General features: G+C 35.0%; 1 protein-coding gene across 14 annotated transcripts in view; it reads right to left on the reverse strand.

Moving 5' to 3' along the window:
• Positions 1–27,749, reverse strand: part of LOC117179162 (ankyrin-3-like) — a 645,468-nt gene that overhangs the window by 28,544 nt on the left and 589,175 nt on the right. For 11 of the 14 annotated variants that reach the window (XR_004467874.1, XR_004467873.1, XM_033370872.1 and 8 more), the window contains 2 exons: positions 25,146–25,376; positions 993–17,801 (listed from right to left, as the gene is read on the reverse strand). Coding sequence is in view for 11 of the 14 variants with exons in the window: in XM_033370872.1 (XP_033226763.1) it covers positions 993–17,801; positions 25,146–25,376 (17,040 nt within the window). In the remaining 3 variants the exon portion in view is untranslated. The remainder of the gene's footprint in view (positions 1–992; positions 17,802–25,145; positions 25,377–27,749) is intronic. The other 3 variants (XR_004467875.1, XM_033370878.1, XM_033370877.1) reach the window with 1 other exon arrangement.

Raw genomic sequence — 27,749 nt, forward strand, 5'->3', positions numbered from 1 at the left:
TATTCCTTAAACGATTCTTTACAATTCTGTTACCAAATTGTAAAGAATCCTTTAAAGAATGAAAAAAATTGATCACCAGGATTTGATTCAAATTGCAACTGTTATCTAAACTTGAAGTTAAAACACAAAAATCGATATAAAATTTCTCAAATAAATAATTTAAAAACAATCTATTTTTTGAATGAATCTTAGATTTCTTCTTTTAAATGCACAGCAATTAACATTCAGCCTATTTTTGTCGAAATTATAGATTACTTTAAAGTTTGGATGAATTTTTAAATAATTTTCAATTATATTCAACTTTAGAAAATATTTAATTTGTTTTATATTAGAATTACTAAAAACAGACTTTCCAGCATGAATGTTCTCAGAATGCGTTTTCGTATGAAATGAATTAGATAATAATGATCGGAAAGGGTGCATACCGATTTAAATAAGTTTCTCTTCAGAAACAAATACGAGACCATAATAAGGAGTAATTATTTCTTCGACATAAAAAACTTGAAATAACCATTACTAAAAAAATATATTATCAACTCAAAAATATTGAAAATAAAACTGTTTAATTCGCTTTCACTGCCATAGTTTACAAATGAATTCTGCGAAAAGTAAATTACTGTAGCAAAATATATCATCAAATAGGCATGATTTTGCGATTCTAAATGTTCTGTGTTTAACGGAAATGTGAGCACCATATTTTTGGAAATAGAAGTGCTCGCATGGGGCACAGGTCGTCTTCAATCGCTAAATTTATTTCTGCAATAAAAGTTGAATACGACGTCAGTATGATCCCTTATAAGTTTCAAAGTTCAGAGTTAGGTTTTCAGTTAGGAATGAAACAGTGGTGCATGATTACATTTGTCGACTTGACATGATTTGTGTAAACTGAGGTTACATTAAAGCATTAACTTAATCAATTAATCATGTTACACACAGCAGGTATGTAATATAAATGTATAGTATATACGAATAACACAATTATTGCAAGGTACCTTTAACGCTACTGTCACTGAACTCGTCGGGGCTGGGTGGTGGGGTCGTTGCCGTCCGCACAGACTTTGTAACGACTGTGGTGACGGTCTGACTTGCGCGAGGCTCGAGGTTCCCTAATTCACTCAAAACATCAGTTCCCACAATTGTACTTGACTCTCCTACAGTATACCTAATTTCCCTAACTTCCCTAGACTCTATCGTTACTTTTGGAATGCTTGAAACTTGTTTGGATTCGTAAACCTCTACAGGCTGACCTGCTTCTACATCAACTACCCTAGCTAGCGCGCTCGACGATTCTAAGCTAATGTTATCAGACTCTGTTGCAATTTCATCCAGAATCGTTTCAGTATTGCGATCCGGAGAAGCAACATTGTAGCTTCCAGAACTGGATGCTTCCTTAGATTCGCGTTTCGTATCTTCCCAGAACCTTCCTGTAGCATCCTTGATGCCCTCTTTGGCATGGTCTACTTCTTTCGCTATCTTGTGGGTAGCACCCTTAGTGCTCTTCACAATATTCGAGATTATGCCACCCTTCTTGGCTTTCTTAGATTGACCATAAGCTTCGGAATCCGACGATGAATCCCTTTCTAAGGAACTTCGAGCGGAACTCAACTGAGGAATACGTGATTCTTTGTTCTGGTCGTCGGGGAATGGAGAAACCTCTGCAGCAGCTCGCGATTCATTCAAAAGTAGTAAGGTTGCTTCTTTGGGATCTAATGTTATACTTTCAGGAGCTGTTTTTGATGCGCCATCTTTAGTTCTTTGGCTTTTGATACTTGACTTGACTTCTGTTGTGGTAGAGCCTCCTTTAGGTATGCGACGCGTTGCTGCTTTTGCTTTTCCTGTCGAGGCAGGTGGTACCTTTGACGTCTTGTCGCCAGACATCCGCCTGGCTGATTCCGGTGTTATTCTAGATTCTTGTTTGGATAATATAGGACTAGCTGATTTTTCCTTAATTGTTCTTGTCGTCTTTGTGACGCTGGTTATAGTTGTTGTTTTCACAGGCGGGGTCGATGCCTGTGATACTTTTGAAACAATCGTTGTAGTTTTCTTCGAAATAAGCTTAGCGCCATCCGAAACAGGCTCAGTATCTTTCAACTTAGCTGCTTGTCGTGTTTGCTCTTCTTCCTTTTCTGCTGCAACCTTCGTTTCATCCAAAAACCCTTTTACATCGCTTGTTACGTCGTCAACAGCGTGCTTTGCACCTTTTACTATACCGGATAGGAATCCACCTTTTTCCTTCACCTTTTTGGTCCCGCTGCTGGCATTCTCCTTTGCATCATCAGTTTTTTTAACAACTTCAGCACCTGAAGAAACTTTTCTTTGAACCGCTTTGGCATCTTTCTTCACTTCCTTAACGATAACATCCTTTTTCTCAGGAGTATCCTTAGAAACCTTTTCGCCAATTTCTTTGGAACCCTTAACGACACCCTTTCCTTTTTCCAATGCTGCATGAGCTTCACTAGACAGTGTATTCCTAGCATAATGTGGAATATGCGAAGCAGCTGCTGCACTCGAAATTATCTTCTCTTCGATGACCTTCACATCTTTCTTAACCTCTGTAACTGTAGCATCTTTTGTGTCCACAATACTTTTTGCCACCTTTTCACCTGTTTCTTTAACACCTTCCACTGCTGCACTTGTTTCCTTCGTCACTTTCTCACCTGCGTCTTTTGTTTTTTCAGAAATAGTTTTAGCTGAATCTTTTACTTCGAATACTATTTCATCTGTAGTTTCTTTAAACTCTTGGGACACATCTTTAGCCACTCTTCGAGCACGTTCTTCCTCCAATTCTGCCTCGTGTTTGGTCTCATCCAAGAATTCCTTCACCTCATCTGTGACTTCATCCACCGCATGTTTCGCTCCCTTTAATTTCCCAGAGAAGAAACCACCTGCCTTATCTTTTGATTTTTTAGATTCATTTGATGCTTTTTCTTTCGCATCCTCAGCTGTCTTGTCAACAGTTTCATACCCCGAAGATAATTTTTCCTCCGAAAATGTAACATCTTTTCTGATTCCCTTAACCACAGCATCTTTGGCATCCGAAACATCTTTCCCGATTTTCTCTCCAAATTCTTTCACTCCTTCAGCTGATGCCTCCATTGAATCTTTCGTCTTGTCTTTAGTATCCTTGATATCTTTGGATACATTTTTAGCAGATTTTTCAGCACGTTGCTTTTCCTTATCGGCCTCTTTCTTTGTTTCATCTGCAAATTCTTTAACATCTTCTATAATTTCATCTGAAGCATGTTTGGATCCCTTAAATATTCCAGAAAGAAAACCACCAGTTTTATCTTTGGCCTTCTTTGTTTCTTTTATTGCCTTATCCTTGGCATCATCTGCTTTTTTAGCAACTTCTTCTTCCGCAGAAACCACTTTTTCTTCGACACTTTTTGCATCCTTCTTCATTTCCTTTACTGTGACATCTGTTGTCTCAACCACTTTATCTGATGCTTTATGACTTGCATCTTTTACCCCTTCAATAACTGCAGCCGCTTCATTGGAAGCATCATCAGCTGCACCCTTTGTTTTATTTGTTAAGGCCTGAACGTCATCCGATAGCCTTTTCTTAGCCTTATCGGCTGTGCCCTTGGCATGAGAAACTGTTTTATCTTTAGCATCCTTGACGTCCTTATAGAGTTCTTCTGCAGCTTTACGAGCACGCTCTGCTTCTACTTCAGCTTCCTTTCTCGTCTCATCTACGAATTCCTTGACGTCATCTGCAACATCGTCTGCAGCTCGTTTAGTGCCCTTAAATATTCCCGATAGGAAACCACCAGCCTTCTCCTTGGATTTTTTTGCCTCCTTCGTTGTTTTTTCTTTAGTAACATTTGCAGCTTCTACAACCGCTTCCTTAACAGCCTTTACGTCTTCCTTAACCTCCTTGATCGCAGCATCCTTAGTATCTTCAACTCCCTTTGCTAGTTTTTTCTCTGTTTCCTTTACTCCTTGAGATACAGCATGCCCATCATCAGATATTCTCGTCTTAACATTATCAAAAGATTCGTTTACGTCAGTTAATACTTTTTCTTTCGTATCTTTAATATCCTTAGCCAGATCCTTGGCAGTTTTCAGAGCGCGCTCTTCCTCTTTCGCAGCTTCTTCCTTTGTTTTCTCTGCAAACTCTTTCACATCCTCTGACACCTCCTCTGCTGCATGTTTCGCGCCTTTGAACATCCCAGATAAGAAACCACCTGCTTTATCCTTTGCTTTTTTGGTGTCTTGCGCAGTTTTGTCTTTAGCAGCGACTGCAGTGTCTGATACTGCTTCTGCACCTGATGTTATTTTCTCCTTTATATATTCCGCATCTTTCGTGACTTCCTTAGCGACGGCATCTTTCGTATCGGCAACACCTTTTGTGATATTCTCTTCTGCTTTTTTCACTCCCTCAAATACAGTATCAGCATCTTGAGAAATTTTTTCTTTTACTTCATCAGCTGAATCTTTGAGGTCTTTCGCTATTTTGTCCTTAGTTTCTTTGACTTCCTTGGATAAGTCTTCAGCTGCTTTACGAGCACGTTCCTCTTCTTCTTCTGCTTCGTGCTTTGTTTTGTCCAGGAATTCCTTGACATCGTCTGTAGCATCATCGACGGCATGTTTTGCGCTTTTGAAAATTCCAGAGAAGAAACCTGAAGTCTTATCTTTAGCTTTCTTGCCTTCCTTGCTTGTCTTTTCTTTGGCAGTATCTACAACTTCAGCAGCTGCTTCAGCACCGGCATATGATTTTTCTTCGACGGGTTTAACGTCTTTCTGAAATTCTTCTTTGACAGCATCTTTCGCCTCAGCAGTATTCTTGGAAATTTTCTCTCCTCCTTCTTTCATGCTATCAATAGCAGTAACCGCTTTTTTAGATACATTTTCTTCTACACTCTTGACTTTGTCAGAGACTACTTGGTCTTCGGAAGATACCGTATCCTTCGCCCTCTCAGCTGCATGCTTCACATCAGATACCACTTTTTCTTCAGCATCTATCACATTTTGAGCCAACTTTTCGGTTGCTTTACGAGCACGTTCTTCTTCTTCTGCAGCTTCTTTTTTCGTTTTATCAAGAAATTCTTGGACCTCTCCTGAAGCTTCATCAGCTGTGTATTTGGCTCCCTTGAATATTCCAGATAGAAAACCTCCTGCTTTTTCCTTTGGTTTTTTCGTTTCCTTTGTCGCTTTATCCTTAGCTGCAACAGTTGTTTGGAAAATGTTCTCCTCTGTAGTCTGAACATCTTTCTCAAGCTCTGTCAACGCAGCTTCTTTAGTTTCGGTGACTTCTTTCGCAACCTTCTCTCCAGCTTCTTTCACTCCATCAACTGCAGCACTCATATCCTTTGAAATCTTTTCACCTGTACCTTTTACCTTTTCTGGTACAGCTTGGGCTCCATCGGCAACCTTTTCTGTAACTATATCTATTGTTTCTTTTACTTCAGTCACGACCTTATCCTTTGTTTCTTTAACAGCTTTAGATGCCTGTTCACCAGCTTGCCGAGCACGTTCTTCTTCTCTTTCAGCTTCTTTTTTGGTTTCGTCTACAAATTCCTTCACATCGGCTGCCACCTCATCTGCTGCATGCTTTGCCCCCTTAAATATGCCAGATAGAAAACCACCTGCTTTATCCTTGACTTTCTTGCCTTCCTTCGCAGCTTTTTCTTTAGCTGCCTCTGCACTTTCTGCAACTGTCTCTACTCCTGATGATATTTCTTCTTTGGCAACCTTAACATCTTCTTCCACTTCTTTGACAGCTGCATCCTTTGTATCGGTTACCCCTTTCGCCATTTTCTGTCCTGTTTCTTTTACTCCTTCTGCAAATTTTGCAGTTTCTGCAGAGACTTTTTCGCCTGCATGTTTCACTTTTCCCGATACATCATGGGCATCATCGGAAATCTTTTTCTTTGATTTATCTATAGCACTTCCTACATCAGAAGCTACCTTGTCCTTAATATCCTTGATCTTCTCAGTAGAATCTTCGATACCCGCTACAGCGTTATCCTTAGTATCTTTCACGTTCTTAGATAATTCTTCTGCCACTTTGCGTGTACGCTCTTCTTCCAATTCTGCTTCATGCTTTGTTTCATCGAGGAATTCTTTAACTTCACCAGTAACATCATCTACGACATGTTTGGTACTCTTAAATATACCAGAAAAGAAGCCACCAGCTTTATCTTCAGCTTTCTTTGTTTCCTTCGTAGCTTTATCCTTAGCATCATGTGCTGTCTTTGCAACTGATTTTACCTCGGAGGTTACTTTCTCCTCAACAACCTTTGCATCTTTCTTTATTTCCTTAACAGCAGCATTTTCAGAATCTACAACACTTTTTGCAATTTTATCAGTACCGCCTTTTACTTCTTTGCCAACTGCAGCAGTTTTTGTTGAAATCTTGTCCTTTGCTTTTTCAGCCGATTCCTTAATAACAGAAACAGCTTTATCTGTACTGTCCTTGAAGTCCAGGGATAATTTCTCTGTAGCTTTTTGAGCGCGTTCTTCTTCCCTTTTAGCCTCTTCTTTTGTATCTTCCACAAATTCTTTAACGTCAGCTGTAACTTCATCGGCTGATTGTTTTGCACCTTTGAATATTCCAGAGAGAAAACCACCTGCCTTATCCTTAGCCTTTTTGGTTTCTTTTCCCATCTTTTCCTTCGCTTCATCAACTTTTTGCGCAGCAGAATCAACACCTGAATCTACTTTTTTCTCAACGGCCATTGCATCCTTTTCGATTTTCTTAACTAAAGCCTCTTTAGAATCAGCAGCATCCTTCACAAACTCACCAGATGTTTCTTTTACACTTTCGACAGCCTCGGTCACCACTTTGGCGACACTGTCACTCCCATCTTTAACCTTTTCAGAAATAGCATGTGCATCCTCAGATATTTGTTGCTTTGTTTTATCAGCTGAATCTTTTATGTCAGAAACAGCTTTATCTTTTTTGGATGTAATGTCCTTAGACAAATGGTCAGCTGCTTTACGAGCTTGTTCTTCTTCAAGTTCAGCTTCTTGTTTTGTTTCATCTAGGAATTCCTTTACATCATCCGAAGCTTCATCAACTGCATGTTTTGCACTCTTAAATATTCCGGAAAAGAAACCACCAGCCTTGTCCTTAGCTTTGTTGCCTTCCTTTTCTATTTTGTCATTAGCATCTTCTGCAGTTTCAGCAGCAGTTTTAGCAGTTGTAGACATTGCTTCCTCCACGGCCTTTGCATCCTTTTTTATTTCCTTCACTGTGGCATCTTTAGTGTCAGAAACATTTTTCGCAATCTTATCAGACGTCTCTTTTACACCTGCTATAGTTGCGGCAACTTCCTTAGCAGCTTTGTCACCTGCCTGTTTTACGTCTTCAGAAACAGCATGCGCGTCTTCAGATATTTTTACTTTCGTTTTTTCTGCTGTTTGTTTAACCTCTAATGTAACTTTGTTTTTAGTATCCTTTACAACCTCAGCCAATTCTTCTGCTACCTTGCGAGATTTTTCTTCACCCTTAGCAGCATCTTCTTTAGTTTTCTCTGCGAATTTATTTACATCTTCAACAATTTCACCTGACGCTTGCTTCGCACCTTTAAAAATTCCAGAAAAAAATCCACCAGCCTTGTCTTTAGATTTTTTTGTTTCCTTCACTGTTTTATCTTTAGCAGAGTTGTCCTTTTCATCAATGACCTTTATATCTTTCTGAACTTCTTCAACAAAAGAATCTTTAGAATCTTCAGCATTTTTACGAACATCATCGAGGAACTTAGCTGTGATGATTCTAGCTTCTTCATCTCCGCTATCAAACGATGATTCCTGAGATGAGTACTTTTCTTTAGATTTACTTCTCTTTTTCTGCTTTGACTTGGGACTTTTAAACATCCCAAAGAAGCCACTATTCTTTTCTTTAGATTCTTCTTCAGTTTTCTGCGTGCTTTCATCAAATTTATCAATGTCCGAAGGCTTTAAAAATTCTTCTGCACTTGCACCGAGGGCCGCAGTTCTCTTGGTATCATCTAAAAATTCTTGCGTACTGGTCTTAATATCTATTATTGTTGCTGAGTCGGAAAGTATTTTAGGATCAGTGGAAGTAGTCACTTGATGGGTCATCGCATCTCCTAATGATGCAACTTCTTGGCCTACCGCTTTCACATCCTTCTTTACTTCCTTTATATGACCATCTCCAGTTTCAAGTAATTTCCTTGCATCATCTTTCATCTCTGAAATAACTACCTCCTTTGTATCCTTCAGGTCTTTTGAAATTTTTTCAGCTGTTTTTTGCGCACGTTCTTCCTCTTTCTCAGCTTCTCTTTTGGTATCGTCTACAAATTCCTTTACGTCATCTGTCGCCTCATCTGCTGCATGTTTCGCTCCCTTGAATATTCCGGAAAGAAAACCACCAGCTTTGTCTTTGGCCTTCCTAGATTCCTTGGTTACTTTGTCTTTAGCATCATCAACTGTTTGTACAACTGTTTCCGCACTTGATTTCACCTTTTCTTTAGCAATTTTAGCATCTGTCTTGACTTCTTTGACTGTAGCATCTTTTTTGTCAGAAGCTTCCTTTGCGACTTTTTCGCTTGTCTGTTCCCATTCCTTAACAGCTGCTGCAGTTTCCTTTGATATTTTTTCGCCTGCTTCCTTTACTTTTTCCGACACAGCTTGAGTATCAGCAGATATTTTGGCTTTCGCTTTTTCAGTCGATTCTTTTAAATCAGATATCGCTTTATCTGTAGTATCTTTTACTTCTTTAGACAATTCTTCAGCAGCTTTCCGAGCACGCTCCTCCTCCAACTCTGCTTCATGTTTTGTTTCATCTAGGAATTCCTTTACATCATCCTTAGCGTCATCTACTACATGTTTCGCACCCTTAAATATTCCGGAAAAGAAACCACCTGCCTTGTCCTTAGCTTTTTTGCCTTCCTTTTCTACTTTGTCCTTAGCATCTTCTGTGGATTGAACAGCAGTTTCAGCACTTGTGGAGATTGTTTTCTCCACGACCTTTGCATCTTTTTTAATTTCTATCAATGTGGCATCTTTTTGGTCAAAAACATCTTTTTCAATCTTATCGGATGTTTCTTTTACAGCTTCGACTGTTTCGGTTACTTCCTTAACAATCATGTCACCTACATCTTTCACTTTTTCAGAAACAGCATTTGCATCTTCAGATATTTCTGTTTTTTTCTTATCAGTTGATTCTGTAACTTCGAAAGTAAGCTTGTCTTCAGTATTTTTGACATCCTTAGCCAATTCTTGTGTAGCTTTACGAGCTTTTTCCTCTTCTTTCTCACCTTTGTCTGCGAGTTCTTTAACATCTTCTACAACATCATCTGTGGCTTGTTTTGCGCCTTTGAATATGCCGGATAGAAAACCGCTTGCTTTATCTTTCACTTTCTTTGTCTCTTTAGTTGCTTTATCTTTAGCACCATCCGTAGATTTTACTACAGTTTCAACTCCTGATGTAACTTTCTCCTCTGCAATCTTAACATCCTTTTCAATTTTATTCGCCGCAGCATCTTTTGTATCAGTGAGAACTTTCCCAACTTTCTCGCTTGAATCCTTTACACCTTCTTTAGCTGCAGTAACTTCCTTTGATACCTTTTCTTTCGTCTTTTCAGCTGTATCCTTCACATCAGATATGGCTTTGTCTTTAATATCTTTCACATCTATAGATAACTTTTCTTCAGCTTGCCGAGCAAGTCCCTGTTCTTTCTCGGCCTCTTTCTTCGTTTCATCAACAAACTTTTTCACATCCTCTGCAACTTCGTCTGCTGCATGTTTTGCACCCTTGAATATTCCCGGCAGAAAACCTCCAGCTTTATCTTTCGCCGCTTTCGATTTCTCTACTGCCTTATCTTTAGTGGAGTCTGCCGAATCCGCTACTGCGTTAGCTCCGGCAACTATTGCGTCCTTCACAATTGTAACATCTTCCTTGACTGCCTTGACTGCCGCATCTTTTGACTCCTCAGTTCCCTTCGCAATTTTGTGGCCAACGTCTTTTACATCTTCTTTTACTTCTTCTACTTCCTCAGAAATCTTCTTCGCTGCAATTTCAGCTTTTTCGGATAGTGCATCAGTAACTTCAGATATCTTATATTTTGCTTTAGCTGCAGTGTCTTTTGCTTCGGAGACTATCCTGTCTTTACCGTCTTTAACTTCTTTAGATAATTTCTCAGCATCTTTGCGAGCACGTTCTTCTTCTAACTCAGCTTCGTGTTTTGTTTCGTCAAGGAAATCCTTAACATCATCAGTCACATCATCTACGGCATGCTTAGCCCCCTTAAAAATGCCAGAAAAGAAGCCGCCAGCTTTGTTTTTGGCCTTCTTAGCATCTTTTGTTGTCTTATCCTTGGCATCATCTGCTTTTTTAGCAACTTCTTCAGCTGCAGTAGTTACTTTTTCTTCAACAATTTTAGCATCTTTGTTCAATTTCTTTACTGCTGCATCTTCAGAATCTGCAACACCTTGTGAAACCTTCAAACTAGTATGTTTCACACTATCAGCAGCTTTTGTAGTTTCTTTTGAAATCGTGTCACCAATGTCTTTAACTTTCTCTGATACTGCATATGCATCCTCCGATATTTTTTCCTTAGTTTTTTCTATCGTATCCTTAACATCAGACACTAATTTTTCTTTAGCATCTTTACTATCTTTCGCTAACTTTTCTGCAGATTTACGAGCACGTTCTTCTTCCTCTGCAGCTTCCTTCCTAGTTTGATCTAAAAATTGTTGTACATCATCGACAACTTCATCAGATGTATCTTTCGCTCCCTTGAATATCCCAGTCAGGAAACCTCCGGTTTTGTCCTTTGCTTTCATCGACTCTTTAGCGGCATTATCCTTCGCGTCTTTGATTGTTTCAGCCACTGCTTCACCACCAGAGGATACTTTTTCTTTTAGAACTTTAGCGTCTTCATTGATTTCTTTTTTAATGAAATCTTTTGAATCAGTTACGCTCTTTGCAACTTTATCCCCTGCACCTTTAACTCCATCCACTACAATTGCTACACTATGTGAAATATTTTCTCCTGCTTCTTCCACTTCAACCTTTGCTTTATCTGCTGTTTCTTTTATGTCCTCTACAACTTTGTCTTTACTGTCCTTAGTCTCCTTGAATAACTTTTCCGCTACTTTACGTGCCTTATCTTCCTCTTTTTCTGCTTCTTTTTTAGTTCCCTGTGCAAATTCTTTCACATCATCTGCAACTTCATCAGCTGAATGTTTTGCACCTTTGAATATGCCGGACAGAAAACCACCAGCCTTATCCTTTGCCTTTTTAGTTTCCTTTGCAGTATTTTCCTTAGCTTCTTCGACTTTCTGAGCAGCACACTCGACACCTGATGTTAGTTTTTCATCCACTGCCTTTGTATCCTTTTCAATCTCCTTTGATAAAGCATCTTTAGAATCAGCAGCATCCTTCGCAATCTTATCAGATGTTTCTTTTACACTATCGAGAGCTTCTGCTACGCCTTTAGCGATACTTGCACTCGTATCTTCAACCTTTTCAGAAATAACGTGCACATCTTCCAACATTTTTTGCTTAGTTTTATCAGCTGAATCCTTTATGTCAGAAACAGTTTTGTCTTTTTTAGTTTTAATATCCTTAGTTAAATCTTTAGCTGCTTTACGAGCTCGTTCTTCTTCAAATTCAGCTTCGTGTTTTGTTTCATCTAGGAATTCCTTTACATCATCCTTAGCGTCATCTACTACATGTTTCGCACCCTTAAATATTCCGGAAAAGAAACCACCTGCCTTGTCCTTAGCTTTTTTGGCTTCCTTCTCTGCTTTGTCCTTCGCATCTTCTGCAGTTTCAGCAGCAGTTTTAGCAGTTGTAGAGATTGCTTCCTCCACGGCCTTTGCATCCTTTTTTATTTCTTTCACTGTGGCATCTTTAGTGTCAGAAACATCTTTCGCAATCTTACCAGACTTCTCTTTTACACCTTTTAAAGTTGCGGCAACTTCCTTAGCAGCCTTATCACCTGTCTGTTTTACTTCTTCAGAAACAGCATGCGCGTCTTCAGATATTTTTTGCTTTGTTTTATCATCTGAATCTTTTATGTCAGAAACAGCTTTGTCCTTTTTGGACTTTATGTCCTTAGACAAATCGTCAGCTGCTTTGCGGGCTCGTTCCTTTTCAAATTCAGCTTCGTGCTTTGTTTTATCAAGAAATTCCTTAACATCATCCGTAGCGTCATCTGCTACATGTTCTGCATCCTTGAATATTCCGGAAAAGAAGCTATCTGCTTGGTCCTTCCCTTTCTTGCTTTCTTTCTCTACTTTATCCTTAACATCTTCTACAGTCTGAGCAGCAGTTTCAGCACCTGAAGATACTTTTTCTTTCACTGTTTTCGCGTCTTTTTTAAGTTCTGTAACGGCAGCATCTTTGGCCTCTGCAACTGCTTGTGCAATTTCGTGTCCTGTTCCTTTGATTTCATTCACTGCGGCTTTCGTGTCCTGTGCTAGTTTGTCACCAGCACTCTTTACTTTATCTGACGAATCTTTTACGTCAGCAGCCATTTTTTCTTTCGCATCTTTAGCATCCTTAGATAATTCAGCAGCGGCTTTACAAGCCAGATCTTCTTCTAGTTCTGCTTCGTGTTTAGTTTCTTTCAAAAATTCTTTAACGTCTTCTTTCACATTATCTGCAGTGTGTTTCGCACCCTTGAACATTCCAGATAAGAAGCCACCAGCTTTGTCCTTTGCTTTTTTAGTTTCTTTGGCTGCTTTATTCTTGGTAGCATCTGCGGTATCTGCAACAACTTCTGCGCCTGAAACTATTTTTTCTTCTACAATTTTAGTGTCTGTCTTGATTACTTTCACTGATGCGTCTTTAGCATCTGCGATGCCTTTTACAACTTTGTCACCAGCTACTTTCACATTCTCAGATACGGCTTGAGTACCGTCAGATACTTTCAGCTTGGCTTTTTCGGCAGTATCTGTTGTATCAGAAACCATCTTATCCTTGCTTTCTTTGAAATCTTTAGATAAATCCTCGGCAGCTTTTCTGGCACGTTCCTTTTCTTTCTCAGCTTCTTTCTTTGTTTCATCAGCGAATTCTTTTGCATCTTCCGCAACTTCATCCGCTGCATGTTTTGCGCCCTTGAATATTCCAGATAGAAATCCACCTGCCTTATCCTTGGTCTTTTTAGTTTCTTTGACTGTTTTTTCCTTGGCACCTTCGGCACTCTGTGCAGCAATTTCTGCCCCCTTTGATATTTTCTCCTCTGCACTTTTAAGACCTTTCTTGATTTCCTTTACAGTAGCATCTTCCGTATCATTGACGCCTTTAGCAACGTTTGTTCCTGCGTTTTTCACTCCCTCTGCTACAGCCTCAGCTCCATTGGATATGTTTTCCTGAGTTTTAGCAGCTGCGTCTTTTATTTCAGAAACTCCCTTGTCTTTAGTGTCCTTTGCATTTTTTGACAATTCTTTAGTAGCTTTTCGAGTCCGTTCTTCCTCCAGCTCAGCTTCATGTTTAGTTTCATCGAGGAAATCCTTAACATCATCTGTCACGTCATCAACTGCATGTTTCGCACCCTTAAATATACCAGAGAATAAACCACCAGCTTTGTCCTTAGCCTTTTTAGTTTCCTTTGTTGTTTTGTCCTTGGCATCATCTACGGTTTTAACAACAATTTCTGCACCTGCAATTACTTTCTCTTCAACAGCTTTAGTGTCCTTTTTTATTTCTGTAACTGCAGAGTCTTTTGCATCAAAAATTCCTTGTGCTACTTTTCGACCTGCTTCCGTGGCTTCCTCAACTGCAGCTGCTGCTTCTTTTTCTACTTTATCACTTGCACTCTTTACTTTTTCCTTCGACTTATCAGCATTTTGCTTTACATCAGAAATCACTTTGTCCTTGGTATCTTTGACATCTTTAGATAAATCATCCACAGCTTTGTGAGCAAGTTTCTCTTCTTTTTCCACTTCTTTCTTTGTTTCTTCTGCGAATTCTTTAGCATCTTCTGCAATCTCCTCAGCTGTATGTTTAGTGCCCTTAAATATTCCGGATAAAAATCCGCCTGTTTTATCCTTGGCCTTTTTGGTTTCTTTAACTGTTTTATCCTTAGCCGCTTCGACACCTTGTGAAACAGTTTCCGCTCCTGTTGATATTTTTTCTTCAACAGTTTTAACATCTTTCTTTACTTTCTTGGTAGCAGTATCTTTCATGTCACTGATGTCCTTTGCAACTTTCTTTCCTGTATCTTTGGCTTCTTCTTTTACTGCTACTGATTCTTTAGAGATCTGATCACTTGCATCTTTCACTTTTTCAGTTACAGCATCAATTCCGTCCGCTATTTTGTCTTTGGTTTTGACAGCTTCGCCTTTGATGTCGGAGACTGCCTTATTTTTTGTTTCTTTGGCATCTTTAGTCAGATCTTCAGCGGCTTTACGTGCGCGCTCTTCTTCTAATTCCGCTTCATGTTTAGTTTCTTCAAGAAATTCTTTAACGTCATCGGTAACATCATCCACTACGTGTTTTGCGCCTTTGAATATACCTGAAAGAAAACCGCCAGCTTTGTCTTTAGCCTTTTTAGTTTCCTTTGCTGTCTTATCATTGGTCTCATCTGCTATTTTAACAACAGTTTCTGCTCCAAAATCTAGTTTTTCTTCCACAATTATTAGGTCTTTCTTTATTTCTTTTACGGCAGCATCGTTGGCTTCCTGTACTCCATCCGCTGTAGCATTAGCTTCCTTGGAGATATTTTCACTGACTTCTTTTGCTTTTTCAGAAGCAGCATGCACATCTTCAAAGATTTCTTCTTTCACCTTATCAGATGCATCCTTCGCATCTTTCGATAATTTCTCTGTAGCTTTGCGAGCACGCTCTCTTTCTTCCTCAGCTTCCTTTTCCGTTTCGTCCAAAAATTCTTTAACATCCTCAGCAAATTCATCTGATGCGTGCTTAACTCCTTTAAATATGCCAGATAGGAAACCGCCAGCTTTGTCCTTGGACTTCTTAGCTTCTTTGGTTGCCTTGTCCTTAGCGGCCTCTGTAGTTTCTGATACGACAACTGCACCCGAAACCACTGTTTTTTCTACATCTTTTGCATCTTTCTTCATTTTTTTCACTGCCGCATCCTTGTTGTCAGTTAAATCTTTCGCCATTTTTTTTCCTGCTTTCTTTACTCCGTCGGCAGTTGATGCAGCCTCCTTTGATATTTTATCGCTTGTATCTTTCACTTTATCTGAAACAGCTTGAGTATCTGCTGATACTTTTTCTTTTGCTTTGTCGGCTGCTGCTTTGGTATCAGCAACTAGTTTATCTTCCGTTTCCTTCGCATCTTTGGTCAAATCTTCAGCAGCTTTATGAGCACGTTCTTCCTCTAGTTCAGCTTCATGTTTAGTTTCATCCAGGAATTCTTTAACGTCATCATTTACATCATCTACTGCATGTTTTGCCCCCTTGAAAATGCCAGACAGAAAACCACCAGCCTTGTCTTTAGCTTTTTTAGTTTCCTTTGTTGTTTTGTCCTTGGCATCATCTGCTGTTTTAGCGATTGTTAGAGCTCCTGCAGATATTTTTTCTTCAGTAATCTTGACGTCTTTCTTTATTTCCTTTACAGCTGCATCCTTTGTGTCAGCAATCTTTTCACCACTGGTCTTGACAGCATCAGTTACTTTTTGAACCTCGTCTGATGTTTTTTTAGAAATTTTTATTGCTGAATCTGTTACATCATATGATACATTATCTGTGGCATCCTTTGCAGAATGTTCAAGGTCCTTAGCTGCTTTTTCAGTATCTTTTTGAAGTTTATTTTTTTCATCCTCTGCGTCTTTTTTTGTATCATCCACAAAATCTTTAGCATCCTCTTTGATTTCTTCTATTGTATGCTTCGTACTCTTGAAAATTCCGGAAAATATACCTGTCTTTTCTTTGCTTTGTTCTTCAGGCTTAGTTTCTTTTGCGGCAGCAATTTCACTTTCACTTTGTCTGCTCATCTCTTCAAGGAAAGCGTAAGATTTGTAAGGACAAGCGTCAATTTGACCAGCCATATTCCTGCTATCTTCCAAAAATTTAGCAGTCGCAATTCGAATTTCTTCATCTCCGCTGTCAAACGACGTATCTCTTGATGTACTTTTGTCCTTCGATCTGCTTCGCTTCTTGTTCAGGCCTCTTGGGCTCTTAAACATTCCAAATATACCTTTATCTTTTCCATCCTTAGAAGCTGGAGCTTCAGAAATTTGATCTTCACTAGAAGGTACAGCATCTGATACAACCACTTCAACAATTGTGACTTTGTAAGCATCTTGAATCTTTTCTGGGATAAACTCATGATGTTTATCCGCATGCTTTCTCGTGTCATCCAAAAACTGAGATGTCTTAATTCGCAAATCAGTATCAGAAATCTCGACTGATGCCTCTTTCGAAGAGAGTTCCTTTGATTTGTTTCGTTTCCTGCCTTTCATCTTCGGGCTTTTAAATATTCCAAAGAATCCGCCAGACTTTTCTTGACTGTCATCCTGGCTCTCATCTTCAGTGGTTACAGGTTCAGAACTAACAAGGGATTTTTGTTTTGCTACTTTTTCCTCTTTTGCTTTAGTAGATGATTCAGAAATGTTGTACGATGATCCCCTAAGCTTGTCCTGAGGAGTATCAGACTCATAATTCGAGTAAGTTGAAAATCGACCTATTCCTTCATCAACGTCGATTTTCGTGTCTAATTTATCTATAAAAGGTAAGTCAGGAGAACCTGCATTCTTACGGATATCTTCGAGGAATTTCTCAGTGGTCGCTCTTACTTCTTCATCTCCACTATCAAATGAAGTATCTTTCTCTTTAGATTTACTGCGTCTCTTTTCCTTAGACTTTGGACTCTTAAATATTCCAAAGAATCCACCAGATTTATCTTTTCCTTCATCTGCTGCTGCATTAGCAGATTTCTTTTCCCCGTCCGCATCAGTTATTATAACTGTAGTTTTGGTAACTGTGGTAATGTCTGTTTTCTTCGGTTCTGTTATTTCGCGAGCAATCTCGCTTAATCTAGTCGCAGCTTTTCTAGAATCATCTAAAAACTCTGCAGTCGTGGTCTTCACATCCTGAACTAAAACCAATTCCGTCAGAGGTTTAGGTTCATAAGTTTGAACACCGTTAGTGAAACCTGAAGGGTCATGTGTTCTATCAGCAGCTTTTCTGCTTTCATCCAAAAATTTGATAGTCAATGTCTTCGTATCTTCATCTCCACTATCAAAAGAACTATCTTTCGAGTCCTTTTTTTTAGTTTTCGATCCCTTAAACATTCCCGAGAACATTTTCCCAGATTTATCTTTAAGCTTCTTGTTTTCAAAATCTGATTTTTCTTTTGCTCCTTCGGAAGTTTTTTGAACGTTATAAACCTTTTCGTAAGCACCCGATTTGTCGCCTTCTTCATCTTTCTGTTTCTCTGTTCTCGTTTCATTTTTCTTTGATTTTTTGTCACATGCTTTTGAATCGTCGATTTTTTTACCCTTTTGTGAAACTGATTCCCCTTTTGATAAGCCTTTGTCGGCATCACTTACCGTCTCCGTTTTCCCTTTTTCACCTATTGCTACTCTACCTGGAACTGATCCTTCTAAACGAACATTCTCATTAAAAGAATCTCTTTCCCTACTCTCAGTTGTCCTGCTAGGTTGACCTAAACAAATTTCAGTACGAACGGTTTTTCCTTCAGTTGAGTCTGGTTTATGCGAAACTTGAGTTTCTATCGTCGTCACTGTAACCGTTGTAACCGTGTCAACCTTGTCGCTCATTTTCTCTACGCTAGATACCTCTTTCCCTAGAGCACCTCCTGCCTCTTTAATATGTTGTTTATCGTCATCATAAACCACCGACCACCCTTCCTTCGCTAACTTCCCCTGCTCTTTCTCAGCATCTTGTTTTACACCTGTTAATTAAGTATTACATTTTAGGCTTCTAAACATGTTATTAATATCTTATAGTCACAGTTCATTTTATTTCATCATTAGTGTAAGCTGGCTAGCTTTTTATATTGCTCGTATATTGAGCAGTGGTTAAACTTCCACGTGGCTTGTGCGTGGTGTATGTGCTGTGGAGCAGCCATCTATGAACTACGAATGCGGTTAGAAATACTGACTTGATGAAAACTACAGATAAACATTCACTCTAAAAGAATTATGATAAAAAGATCACCTCTCTTTGATGCCGTTCCGTAACTTCTATTAATAATAAATTAATAAATCTAAAGTCAGGCCTGAGATTGCGTCTAAGCTTATTTATTAGAAGTAGAACGCATTCCCTTCTTTTTAATTTTTTAATTTTAAGGCTTTCTAGAATTCAAAAACTGTTTAACCTGGTTGATACTCACTGATGTGTACATTACACCCTTACGATACAATATTATAGGAAATTATGTATAGACCTATAATCATTTTCCTGTAAAAAATTCTCATAACTTTTATCAAATTCTAGAACAATCATTATTTAAAATAACTATGAGAAAATCAGAATGGAAATAGCTAATGTTAAAATCTTTGAAATATCGATGCAAAAATATAGAAAGTACAAACCAATGATTGATTTATTTACTTATCGTAAACTTTGAAATTATTTTAAGGGATTTCCGCGGATTTTAAATACGGAAAGATCTAAGAAGGATCTTTAAAATTTTCAAACGATTTTACAGGTTTTAGTTTAATTAAAAAAATTAAAAATGTTTTAAAGAATTACACAAAATTTAAAGGTTTTAAAGCTCAAATTCTTTCATGAATTCAATTACTTCTAAGGATTTAGGAATTCTTGAATTAGGAAATTTTTTGCTGTTTAAAAAAAAAGAAATTTCAATAGACTTCGAAAATTGTAAGGTATTTAAAAAAACTTTGAAGAATTTCCAAAGATTTTAAGTTGAATGTTAGGGACTTGTAAAATTTTGTAGAGAATTTAAACCTTATTTCCAGAAATTTCTACAGATTTAAAAATTATTAATATGATTTAATAATAATATGATTAAAATTATGATAAAAAGATTCCACAGAGATTCAAGAGATTGAAAAAATTCTAAGATTTAAAGTATTTTATTGACTCTTCAAAGATTTCAGATTTCAAAATACTTCAAAGATTTTTCGGGACTCGAAAGTTGATTTTTTAGGAGAATTTTCAATGAAGAAATTCAGTTTACTTTATATTGAAGAGATTTTGAATAATGTTTACTTACTTTAATGAATCTTACTTATTTCCAAAGATTTCAAGGGATAAGAACAAATTTAGAAAACTTTAAAAGAATCCTTTAATTATTAAACGGATGTCAAAAGAATTTTTAGGGCTTACAAACATTTCAAGAAATTAATGTGAAGGAATTAATATTTTTTAAATTATTATTTATAGATATGTTATTTTCAGTTTTTTAAAAATCATTTCTCTGTGACTGGTATACTTTTTACATTATTTCCTTCAATAATATTGCTGAATATTTCCTCAGGTAAGATATTTTTCAAGGAGGCAAAGGTCATTCGTGAAGTGACTTTCAACGAGGAGTTTAATGGTAACCTTTATTTTGAACTTGACGATGACCTTCCAAGTTTATTCAAGCTCAAATTGAAAAAAAATGGAAACCGCTTTTTACATTGACAGTGGATATAGCGGGAAATTTTATGTTCAAATGACAGCTCTATCGATTGTCGATGTAAGAAAGGGGGTTTATATGTTTTCCTTAAGTTGACCTTGAAAATCCCTTCAAGATCATTTAAACTTCAACAAAGTCTGCATACCTCTGGAAATAGAAGCTATTCAATTTTTTTCGCAACCAGCAAAGTTACCAAATTTAATAAGGCGTATTCAGTAGTGACCTTAAGCATTACCTTGATGGTGACCTTCAAAGTAATTTCAAGGTCATTTTGTTCGTTTGGAAACCCACTTTTTTATATCGGCAAACGATAGGGCTGTAATATTCACTTTTAAATATGCACTCAGATCTGTGGTCCAATTTGACATTGACCTAAAGGTATGCAAAATTTGTTTACGTTTTAATGACCTTTGAGTGACCTTCCGAGGTTGCAATGTATCTATGATCTGGGTACATATTTGAACGTACAATTTCCCGCTTTATCTACTACCGATGTAAAAAGGGAGATTGTTTTAGGTTGACCTTGAAAAAACTTTGAAGGTCATCGTCAAGGTCAAAATGAAGTTCATCACATTCCCGGGCCTTTCGTGATATCCTGTATAATGATTTTGTATAATATATTTCCTACAACCTCGAAAAAATTATATGAAATTCATTACGGGAATATCATTATGGTCCTATACTGATATTCTTATAATATTTCTTCGTAAGGGCACTTTGCAATTTTGCATAAAAGTCGCTTTAGTTCTTTTCTTTAATCTCAGTTTTTTGTTACTTAATGTATTTTTAAGCATTTTTCTTAAATAATAAACATTATTATCAATAAAATAATAGCAATAACAATTAAAAAATATCAATTATGTTATTTTTTGACAATCGCAGGCCTGTTTGTATCTTTAAAAGACTCGTAAAAACATTTAATCCACAATTTTTTTCATATTAATATTTGATTGCGCTTTGATTATATTGAATGTCCTTGATTATTATCAGAGAGCGAATCAGAGACACTGTGACGTTAACTGACGAACGCAACACGGCTCTCAGGCGTGAGATGCGAGCTGCGTTCGTCAGCTAACATTACCAGAGCTCTAATCCGCTCCCCAATTATTATTATGCAACTTAATATTTGGCAGATCATCAAAGATTGTACATACTCTAATTTTTAAAAAGTCTATTAGTGAATCGTTAGATCGATTGCAGATTTTTGTCAAAACTCCAGCCTTTGATTTTAGTATTATTAATAATTCTTGAAAATATGAATAAAAGAAGAAAAATCAAACATTAACGACAAATCGCTATAAATGACAGCTGCTCCGTGTGCCCACACAGACTCTACATGCAACGCCAAAAAATTGTAGCGCAACCTGGCTGAAAAAAATTATTGAAGTGAAATAGTCCAAGAGCATATTAGTAGGTCAATAAATCAGAAAACTCTCTTAATGCGCATTAAGGCTCTTATTGTAAGAAGAAATAAAAATCGTTGAAAGCCAAGAAAAAACTTGTTATTGAGTCAAATAAGCAAGCTTCAAAACACGGAGAGAACTGCATCTGCTTCCAGAACCTGCTAGTGATAAATAAAAACAACGATTCAAGTGGTTACAGTCGGAAAGCTAAAGAAATCCGCGTATCTTCGCAAAAGATACACAGTCGAAGCAGGGCCTAAAATTTTAAGTAGTTCGGATTTAAAAATTAATCCAAATTTTTATTGTTTTGAGTCAGGAATCCAAATTTTTATTTTATTACTCTCGTTTTCACTTTTACGCGATTTTTCACTTCGATACAAACTGAATTAATAACAATCAATGAGAAAATAAAACTATTGTTTTTGCAGTTAGTTTCCTTTATGGTTGAAAATTTCATTACTTATTAGAAAATTTAATTGATTTTTCTTGCGAATTAATCAATTTTGTTGAAAAAGTCATTTTTTCAGCTGAAAATTCACCTTTTTTGTTAAAAATTAACATTAGTGTCAAAAATTCAACATTCTTATAGAAACCTTGTCTTTTTCACTGAGAGGCTCAACAATTGTTTCAGAGTTTTTTTCTTCACGGAAAGAAAAAACCCTCTTTTGCTTTAAAATTTTACTATTTTGTTGCAAATTCATCTTTCTGAACGAATTCAACTGTTTCTCGTTGAAAATTCATCTTTTTCGTAGAAAATTGATCTTCCTAGTTAAAAATTTAAATCTTTCCGATTGGAAATTAAACAATTTTATAAATATTTATCTGGTGTATTTCAGAATTCAACTATTTTTCTGAAAATTCAATTTTTTTTTCTTGTCCGAAAAATATTCATTTGTTGAAAATTCGCCTTTTTGTTTTAAAAATGTATTTCTTTAACTGATATTTAATCTTTTCATTTAAAAATACAACTGTTTGGTTGATATTTTTTTCTTTCTTGAATGAAAAATCTTTTTTGTTGAAAATTTAATTATTTTGTACAAGATTCGTCTTTTGGATTTTAAAATTTATCTTTTTTAGTAATAATTTGATTCTATTTGGTTAAAAATCCAACTGTTTGGTTAAATATTAATTTGTTTTGGTTAAGGATTTAACTATTTTGTTGAAAATTGATTTTCCAACTATTTTGTGGTAAATTCGTCTTTTAAATTTTAAAATTGATCTCTTTCCGTAGGAATTTCGCTATTTTTATTAAAAATTTAATTGCTTAATTGTTCGTTTTTTTGGATGAATTTAATTGTTACTCATTGAAAATCAATCTATTTTAGTCGAAGACGCAAATATTTGACTGAGATCTAAAATGCTATTTTAAATTCTTTTTTTGTCAAAAAATCACCATCATAGTTGAAAATTCTTCCTTTTTGCTCGAAAATAATACCTCCTCGTTTAAACTTTACATGTTTCGGTTAAAGATTCAACTATTTTGTTGAAAATTCGTGTTTTGTATTAAAAATTTAATTTCTTTTGGTAGAATTTTCATCTGGTTCGGTTAAAAATGTCATTGTTTATTTGAAAATTATTATGTTTAAGTGAAAAATTTATCTTTTTCGTTTGAAAATTTGTTTCTTTAGCTGATATTTCATCTTTTCGGTTAAAAATACAACTGTTTGGTTCAAAAATAATATGTTGAACTATTCTGTTAGAAAGTCGTCCATTTGGCTTAAAAATTCAACAATTTGGTTGAAATTGATTTCTTTCTTCACTGAAAAATATTTTTTGTTAAAAATTCAACTATTGGGATTCAACTAACTACTTTTTAAATAAAAAATTATTTTTGTTGAAGACTCATAAATTTCCTATTTTGGTTGACGATTCAACTATTTTGTTGAAAATTCGTACTTTAAATTTTAAAATTGACTTTCCTCAGTAGGAATTTCATCTTTTTTTATTAAAAATTCATCTGCTTGGTTAAAAATTCATTTTTTTTGGTCGAGGATTCAACTATTTTAATAAAAATTTTTTTTATGGATTAATTTAATTATTTCTTATTGAGAATTAATTTAGTTTGGTTCAAAACTCAACTACTTGGCTAAAAGGAAATTCGTGTTTTGGATTATAAAATTGATATCTTTCGGTACATATTTCATCTGCTTCGGTTCAAAATGTAATTGTTTATTTGAAAATTATTCTTTTTTGGTTGAAGATTCAATGATATTGTATATAATATTGATAATTTAACTATTTTGTGGAAAATTTTTACTCATTGATATAAACTTAATTTTCTTATCAAAAATCTATCCATTTTTGTGAAAATTCAACTGTATAATTAAAAGCTGATTTATCTAGTTAAAAATTAACTCTTATGTTAAAAATTAATATTTTCGGATTGAAAATTCAGCTGTTTTGCAGAAAATGAGCCTTTTTGCCTTTAAAATTCAACAATTCGGTTGAATTTTGTTTTCCTTTCTTGACTAGAAAATCTTCTTGGGTAGAAAAGTTAACTATTTCATTGAAAATTTGTCTTCTTACATAAATCCAACTGTTTTTTATTGAAAATAAAAATCTCTTTTGGTCAAAAATGAACCATTATATTTTTCATAAATAATTAACTTTTTTATTATTACATTTTTATGTATTTTTTATGTAATTTCATGTAATATGTGAAATTTTATGTAATTTTTATTATAACATGACTGAAAATTGAACTAAATTATTTAAAAAGTTTATTAGAAATTTTATTTTTTGGTTAAAGATTAAAAATTTAACAATTTGGTTTAGAATTAACTTATTTTGAGTAAAAATGGTCTTTTTTGTTTGAAAATTAATCTCTTTTGGTAAAAATTTCATTTTTTTGGTTAAGATTGCAATTTTTTTCTGAAAATTATTCTGTTCAAACGTTTTGTAGAAAATTCTTTTTTTTTTACTTCAAAATTTTAAAATTTGGTTGCAAATGTTCTTTTTCTAGACTAAAAAGTCTTCATTGTTTGGAAATTCAACTACTTTATTGCAAATTCGACTTATTTTTATGAATTCAACTATTTTTGATTTATAATAAAAATCGCTTTGGGTTTTATTATCAAACATTATATTTTTTTGTAGTAATTCATCTTTTTTGTTTAAAGACTTAACTACTTGAGTAAAGGTTGAGCTAAAACTTAAAAAAAGTGTCTTAAAAATTTGATTTTTTTGTTAAAGATTAAAAATTTAACTATTTGGTTCAAAGATCACTTAGTTTGCTGAAAACTCATCTTTCTGACAAGAAAATTTATATATTTTGTGTAAAACATTTATATTTTTGGTGAAGAATTGAATTTTTTAGCTGAAAATTATTCTGTTCGATTGTTTTGTAAGAAATTCTTATTTGTGGCATAAAAACTCAGCAATTTGTTTGACATTTTATTTATTTCTTGATCGAAAAGTTGTCTTTGGTTGAAAATTCAACTATTTTATTAAAAATTTGTGTTTTTATTTTTAAAATGTTTCTTTTTTTTTTGTTAAAAATTAATCTGGTTTAATTGGGGATTCAACTATTTTGTTGCGATTTAGTATTTTTTGTAGTAAATTAAACTTATTACTTTAAAATTAATCTTTTTGCTTAAAAATCAGAGATTTTGTTAAAAATTTAATCATTTATATGAAAATTTAATAATTCTCATAAGAATTTAAAGCGCTTCAGACTAAATATAATTTAATAAGCGCAATAATTTTATTTCAAATAATTAATTCCCCTATTTTCACGAAAAATGTTCATAATAACCCTCATTTTAGAATACTTTGGCTTTCAAAGCCTGTCATTAATACAGTTGAAAACCGTTTTTTTTTCCTTTCATGCAAACAGGGTGTAGTCCGAATTCGCAAAATGTTAGGCCCTGATTCAAATCCGCACAGTTTTAACATCGAAATATGAATCATGTTCCGAATCATTTACCAGATCTCTTGTTCTGTTTTATAATTTGTAAATATAATTTGATTTGATCAGCTAAAATTGAGAAAGAACATAGTTCATATTAAAGCTCCAGTGCAGGGGAAATTTTCAATCCTAGGATACAACTTCGAAATTTTTTTCAAGTTTGTATATATTTTCAAACATATCCGAAGATTTGAGATTTTACCCACACATATTTGAGATAACCATGCTTAGGGAGAGTACAAAAGAAAGAACATGGTTTAATTTTGCTGGTAAATTTTGTTGCTAGGCAAAGCACGGCCCCTCAACCCACCAATCCCAAGTTTTCATGCATCTACTTACCAGAAACTAATCTGTTGGCGTCTTCGATTATTTTCTGTCGTTTTTTGAACTCGTCGTCGTCAGGCTCATCGTGACTTATTTTAGTCATTGTGTCGGAGACTTGATACTTGTGCTGAATAAAATCAGCCATCATGTCTCCCAATTCTTTTTCATCACTGGCGTATTTATCTTTGATGGGGGTCGAGGTACCATTGAAAATAGTGCCGTTCGTGATTGTGACGTGCGGCTTGGCTGTTAAGTGCAAAAAATGTGTAAAAAGATTGTGGGAAATTATAATTAATAAATTTTACAGTGTGCAAATTTACATTTAGAGCGTCCCATGTCATGGACAAAACTCAAGACATCGATTTTTCTCATTCTTTTATATTTTCTAGGGCTTATGATACTGAAGGAATAACAACTGTATTGTTAGTTTATGGAATTCCTGAAAATAAAATTAAGAATCCATTGACCAAATTTGGACAACCACCATAAAATGTTGCTATTGATATTTGAAAAAAGATCCTCTTTAAAAAAAATCCTAAAAAAGAAAAGAAAATTGGACAAAAATGAAAAAGAGAAAAGAAAAATGAGAAAGCAACCAACCAAATCCTTTTCCTTCTATTTTTTTATTTCTTTCGCCTTTTTTATTTTTATTATTATCACATCAAAATTTAAAAAAAACGTTTATAAAAACTATTCATCAACGTTTCGGGACTCATACAGCACCCTAATGAAGGTAAGAAAAATTTTAACAGGTAGGAACAGCAACGAAACAACGATGCTCTCCTGTTGATACACGAGAATCAAATTAGGGATAGCTTCGTTGCTTATAATACAATAGGAACATTTTATGGTGGTTGTACAAATTTGGTCGTTATATTGTTAATTTTAGTTTCAGGAATTCTATACATTGACTTGATTATTGGACGTTGAATAGGATAATTTTAACTATTTTTTTGTACTCTATTTTCTCTTTGTAATCATGAGGAGGAGTAGGAGGAGTAGGGGGGAGAGGAAGAAGAAGAAGAGGAGGAGGAAGAGGAGGAGGAGGAAGCGCAGTAGATGTATGAATAAATGTATAATAACAATAATCGCGATCAGAGGCCCACATTGAATTTTTAGTTGGACCCTTATGACATGCGAACAAAAAATAAAAATAATTTTTTCAAATTGTTTCGCCAGGATGGGTATTATAATTTATTTAACTACTTGACTCAATAATCACATTTTCGAAAATTTTTGGGTTTGGGCTTTATGGCATACTACCTTCCAACTCTAGTCCTGGGACCTTAAGCATGCCAAAAATAATTAAAACAATTAATTAACGTTAAATTGTTAAAAAATAATAACTGTTTTACAAGGAATGCAACTCATGGTACCAGAAGGCGCATTTTTTTAAATTTAATTATATAAAACAGTCGAAAGTGGAAAATAATATATTTTAAAATTTAACCCCTATAAAAGTTAGTTTTTCACGATTAGGGGTAATATTTTTAGTATAATTGGGTCCAAAAATTATTTTCCTTTGCGTCTGGTATCATAAGTTGCATTTGCTTCTACACTTTTTATTTTTACGAAAATTTACGTTCATTCATTGCATAGCAGTATATTTATGAAACAAAAAAACACCATTTTTAAGTATTGTTTTTCAACATACAGTAGATCATCGGGTTAAGAAAGTTTTTCAATAATAATATTTAAAATTATCTTAAATTGAAATTAAGAAATGCGGCACAGGACTCGATAATCAAAATTTTAATCCAAAACGTGTTTTTTTTTTATTGAAAAATTTTTAAAAAGTCCAATATACATTCTGGTGAAATGGCTTTTTCCAAGCATCTTTTTTTCATACAACAATTTCAAAAAAAATTAATTTAAATTTAGATACAATTTAACGTAGTAATATTTTTTCTTCAACCTTTTACCATTAACATTTCTTAAAATTATTATCATTTATTGAAAAAGCAATTCTTATTTTTTTCGTATTTTTGGCCAAAAAATTCTTTCATACTGTGATATCGCAATCTTTAATTTTTATTTTCCGAGTCAGCTTTTCAGAACAAATTTTTTTTATCTGGACCCATATCTAGAGAAAAAGTGTTTATTTTTGCAAAAAATAGACCAATTTTTAATCGTTATCCAAAGTCTATTGTAAAAACCCCTGAAATGCTATTCCCGGAATTCCCGGTTGATTTTCGCGGTACTAGCTTAATTTTTATTCACCGATACTGAAAAACTTAAATAACTCGTAAGCGTCTTTTTATTTATTTATTTTTTGAAAAAAATTGAATTTTTAATGGCAATCCACAGAAAAGTCTACTTCAATTATTTGTATGGTGTCACTTTTAGATTTTTTAACTTCCACATAAATTTCCTCAAGCATACATAATTTTTTTTATTTAATTAAACTTTTTTTGTCTCAATTCTACAACACTGCAGCTCGAGGAGAAGGATGAGAAGGACGTATGAAGACATGTGTGATGATAATGATCCTCGTGTAAAAAAATCGTTTTTTGTTTGTTTTACTTAAAAAAAAGGTTAAGCTGAAAGGTAGCATTGCATACATTTTCACTATTTTACAGAAGAGACCAAAAACTTCCTTTTAACCTCAATTTAACAACA

Source organism: Belonocnema kinseyi, chromosome 8 (genome assembly GCF_010883055.1).
Source record: "Belonocnema kinseyi isolate 2016_QV_RU_SX_M_011 chromosome 8, B_treatae_v1, whole genome shotgun sequence".
Taxonomy (NCBI): Eukaryota; Metazoa; Arthropoda; class Insecta; order Hymenoptera; family Cynipidae; genus Belonocnema; species Belonocnema kinseyi.